Consider the following 4,718-nt stretch of genomic DNA (forward strand, 5'->3'; position numbering starts at 1 on the left):
TACCTGTTCTTCGCTTCAGAACATAACAAACACACACGACTCTTATCTTCTCCGTCTCATCTATCCTTTCTTCACGATCTGTCCCTCTCTCATCTTCCCAGTCTCTCGATCTGTTTCTCTATCTCTCTGTGTGCTGAAAACTTTATTTTTGTTTTGTGGCTGAAACACGATGTGGGTTGAAGATAAGACTACAAGAACACGTGGGAACCCACACGTGCCGTACAACTGTCAGTCATTGTCTACGTGTCCTCCTTTTACATAACCCACGTGTCAACATAATCATTAGCACACGTTTAACATCTCCACCGTTAATTTTGTACGAAGGGCAAAAGGGATATTTCATAACACGGTTGACCAGTCAAATGCCCCATTTTGACTATTTAAAGAAAAAGTAACGGCTCGGGGCATTTTAATCTTTCCCCTAACGTCCGGGACATTTTCACAACCTTGGGATCCATTTTGGCGCATTTTGCCACTTAACCCACCAGTTAAATCACACCGTTATTTCTAAAAAAAAATACTGTGTCAGTAATATTGTGCTAATGAAACATTGTATATTATCGTGCCAAAAGATATACGCGGTAAATGACAAGACTACATAAATTTGTAGAATTAGAATTGCCTATTTCCGGTGCTTAATTTGCAGCTGCGCAGCATATCAACAGGGCGGTAACGGGAAATATGGTTTCCCTTAGTCTAACAAATAATGCAAAATGTTTTTGATCCACCTGATTTATAATTTGCTGATAGGCATCGAGTTGTCTTCACGGTTAGGCAGGATCAGGGTAGATAATCGAAACTTAGAATAATTCAGACCCAGATATATTATGTAAATAAGCAAACATATTGTCAGTATAGTTAGAATTTCTGATTAAATTACACTAATTACAATCCTTCCTACATTGTACTTCCCCTTCCTCCATTGAATTTACCCATAAGTGATCATTTGTTAATTAGTCAGACTGGAGAGATCCCCCTTCCACAGGTTCAGGTTCAGGTGCAGGTGTCGGTGCTAGTGTTGTTGCCGACGCCATTTCCGGTTCTGGTTTCCGCTCAATTGGTGCTCTTCTTGATAATACTTTTCTCTCCAAATAATTAGATATTATCATCCCGCTTGCTTTAATTGATTCTTCAACTGCACCAAATACATAACAATAAGTATCTAAGTTCTAATAAAACAAAGCCTCATGTCATTAATTAGTATATAACCCAAAAGAAAGCATATATAGAAATCTGAAGAGTCTGTACCTTTGGTTTGATGAGACAACAAAATTGCGGATTTAGCAGCAGCAGACAAATGAATCAGAGTTGGAGTGATTATAGTGATGACAGCCCAAAAGAAGAAAATCAAAACATACGTTCTTCCTGCAGTCATTTTCGCAGTATATTCTCTCTGTTCTAGCAAGAAATCCTTGCAGCTAGTATATTTCGGGTAAGAATTCCTTGCAGTTTGCAGCAGCTCATGCAATAGTATTCCCTCCAAAAAAGCTCATCGATCCTTTGTGGGTTTTATGGCTTAAGATGAGAGATGCAGAGTTATAGAGAGAGGGAGGTGAACTGGTGAAATATATAATATGACCAAGTAGGCCTTCAGCTGGCCATGTTTAAATAAATAACAAGTCAATGATTAATTTGAGAAACTATTAATCTCTAACTAGTTGTTGTTGGATGATAATGATGATGATGATGGTGTTGTTAGTGGTAGTAGTAGCAGCGTCTCCATTCAGATTCGATTCAGCAAACGCAATATACTAATGTGATAATATGAATGTGAGATTTCATTGGATCAGTAGTTGAGGAGTTGTTACTAATGACAATCAGATTATGATTGAGAGACCTTAACAAACTACTAACTTTTAACTTTACATTAAAACTCATAATGCATTTGGTCTATTAGGTTTGTAATAAACATATGTACTGGTACTATTATTTAGTTGGTTTCAAAGTTTAATACTAGAGAAAATAGTTAGTTGAAGGATGGACCTATATAGCTAACTCAGCTCATGTCATGTGGCAAAAAATCCAGCTTGGTACATTTGACTTTCGCAAGATATCGTGCCCTTCACCGGATGATCAGTATTTCTAAGACGTGCCTGATACCAGACAAATGCATACATAATTAAGCAATCCTTGCACGAACTAGTATAAAGGTAACGTCATGGTAGTCTGGTTTCATTTAAAAATAGAAAATACTTTTCTTATGGGAATCTTATTTTGAAATGGAAATATGGATATTGAAGGAAAACTTATTAGTTGCTTTCTAATTGGGAAGAAAATGAGACAATGTCTTTTTGAGGAGGTAATGACTTGCCATCTTCCATTATAATTAATTAAATTGGACAAAACCAAAAGGAGATTAATTGCCTGTGATTTTCTTTGAAACACTAATAGGTTATCCAAAAGGAATGATTTGTTTGAGTACTTGCTATTTCAAATGGGATAAATTGATATTTCCATGGGTCGGCCGCGCGCTCAACTCGGTTAATCTACCATAATAACCAGCTTATTTACGGCAACTACTTGCACATCTAAGATCAGAAATTGCTACATTATTGTAATTAATGTGTCACTTGTGACACCAAGGCGTTCCTTTTCTCTTTGACAGCGTAATCTAATTTGACCTTGCAATTTGCTTGATAAAATTTGAACCCATGGGAGGATGACGAAGTCCACTTGCGATGTGCCACTTGTGACACCAAGGCATCAATACCAGAAAAAGAAGAAAAAAAGACACCAAGGCATGGCATGATCAGTCAATAGCAAGAGTCGTGGTTGGATCCGATGGGTGCAGCAAAAAGCAACCATACCTGTCCTAAGAATGACAATGTCAATTGTCATGAAAAGAATGTTGGATATCTTCTCCTTTATTGCCACTGATGTTGATCCGAAATGCGAGAACCAAAGAATAAGAAAAGAAAAGAAAACAAGAGAGATTAGAAGACTAAGAACCTATGTATAGATGGAGTCGAGTATTAGATACTCTGTCCTTAAGACGAAATTCGCCCCACTCCGATGCTAATGGGTTATTACTTGCGAAACGTCTCCCAGGATACAACGATCTTTCTTCCTCGAGTAGAAGCACTCCAAACTCAAGGAAACGGCAAATCAATTTTAGTGTTTATCTCTCAATACTAGACAACAATGAATGCAAGTAAAAATCAGATTTTTGGTGTGTTTTTTTCTTCTACTTGGAATGAACCATGAGTGGGGTTTATATACTTGATAAGTGACTCTTAGGAGAGTCATGCCTTTTGGGAGAGTCATGTCTCTGTTGGATTAACTTCAACATAGAAGTCACTAACAAGCTGGTTAGGACAAGATTAGGAAATTGATGTAATCCTAAGGGAATTAGAAGTCATCTAGTTCTAAGAAAAGTAAAGACATGTAATAAGGTAATAGGACTAGGAAAAGGAAAAGGAATTCATAGTTCTATATATATATGATCACCAAAGTTGTGGTTGATCATATGAGCAAGATTAGAGCTTGTGTTTAGTTTTGAGAGATTTTCTAAACATCAATAAAGAGAGTTGTCTTTATATAAGCTAAGTTTCATCTTGCAGTTGCCATTAATTGGTATCAGAGCTTGTTTCTGAGCCATGGAAAACGAAACCACCGTTGTGGGTGGAAAACAGTTCACACCACCATCAATACAAGTTCCAATCCTCAACGCCACAAACTACACAGTATGGGCCATGAGAATGAAGGTACTGATGAAAATCTACAAAGTTTGGGAAACAATTGATCCTGGTACATTGGACCCAGGCAAAAACAATGTTGCCATTGGATTACTCTTTCAAGCAATACCAGAATGTCTTGTTCTACAAGTTGGTGAACAAGAAACTTCAAAGAAAATTTGGGATGCAATAAAGGCACGTAATCTCGGAGCTGATCGAGTTAAAGAAGCCCGTATGCAAACCTTAATGTCTGAATTTGAAAGAGTGAAGATGAAAGACATTGATACTATTGATAGCTTTGCAGGAAAGCTATCAGAGATAGCCTCAAAATCTACGTCACTTGGACAATCCATTGATGAAGATAAACTGGTAAAGAAGTTTCTCAATAGTTTACCAAGATCCAAGTATATTCAGATCATAGCTTCTCTCGAACAAGTCTTAGATTTAAAGAAGACTAGCTATGAAGATATAATTGGAAGATTGAAAGCATATGAAGAAAGAATCCTTGATGAAGAAAACAATGGAGAAACTCAAGGAAAACTCTTGTACACAAACTCTTACCAACAGAACTCTGCGACAAGAGGAAGAGGTCATGGAAGAGGTGGTAGAGGAAACAGAGGCCGAGGAAGGGGAGGAAGGTTTAACTCACAAGATAAAACAACAAGTCAGAATGATCAAAACCAAGGGAAAGAAAAGAAGGATAGATCAAACATTATTTGTTACAGATGTGATAAACCAGGACACTTCTCCTATGTATGCCCTGAAAGAATACAAAAGATGGAAGAAACAAACAAGAATGAAACAAGGTAAGCAGATACAGCTCTTTTCATGCACGAAGTTGTATTCTTAAACAAAGGAAAACTAATACCAAAGAACTACGAATCAAAGGATGGAGAAGAAGGAATCTGGTATTTAAATAATGGAGCCAGCAATCACATGATTGGTGAGAGACACTACTTTTTTGAAATCAATGAGAAAATCAAAGGACAATTGAAGTTTGGGGATGGATATTCTGTAGAAATTGAAGGGAAAGGATCAATTCTA

At 37.0% G+C, this 4,718-nt stretch overlaps 1 protein-coding gene across 1 annotated transcript; it reads right to left on the reverse strand.

Moving 5' to 3' along the window:
* Positions 1 to 825: 825 nt before the first annotated feature.
* LOC113329387 lies at positions 826 to 1,893 on the reverse strand. The gene is made up of 2 exons (XM_026576270.1): positions 1,249 to 1,893; positions 826 to 1,135 (listed from the first exon to the last, which is right to left on the reverse strand). The coding sequence occupies exons 1-2, from the start codon at positions 1,373 to 1,375 to the stop codon at positions 954 to 956; spliced, it is 309 nt and encodes a 102-aa protein (XP_026432055.1). The 5' UTR covers positions 1,376 to 1,893; the 3' UTR covers positions 826 to 953.
* Between the last annotated feature and the right edge of the window lie 2,825 nt (positions 1,894 to 4,718).

This window comes from Papaver somniferum, chromosome 1, assembly GCF_003573695.1.
Source record: "Papaver somniferum cultivar HN1 chromosome 1, ASM357369v1, whole genome shotgun sequence".
Classification (NCBI taxonomy): Eukaryota; Viridiplantae; Streptophyta; class Magnoliopsida; order Ranunculales; family Papaveraceae; genus Papaver; species Papaver somniferum.

What these genes read in the sequence shown, in the direction of transcription:
- LOC113329387 (XM_026576270.1), bottom strand. Translation starts at nt 1,375, where the DNA reads ATGACTGCAGGAAGAACGTATGTTTTGATTTTCTTCTTTTGGGCTGTC. An exon ending in GTTGTCTCATCAAACCAAAG is followed by an intron (nt 1,136 to 1,248) that starts GTACAGACTCTT and finishes TATTTGGTGCAG; the next exon opens with TTGAAGAATCAATTAAAGCA.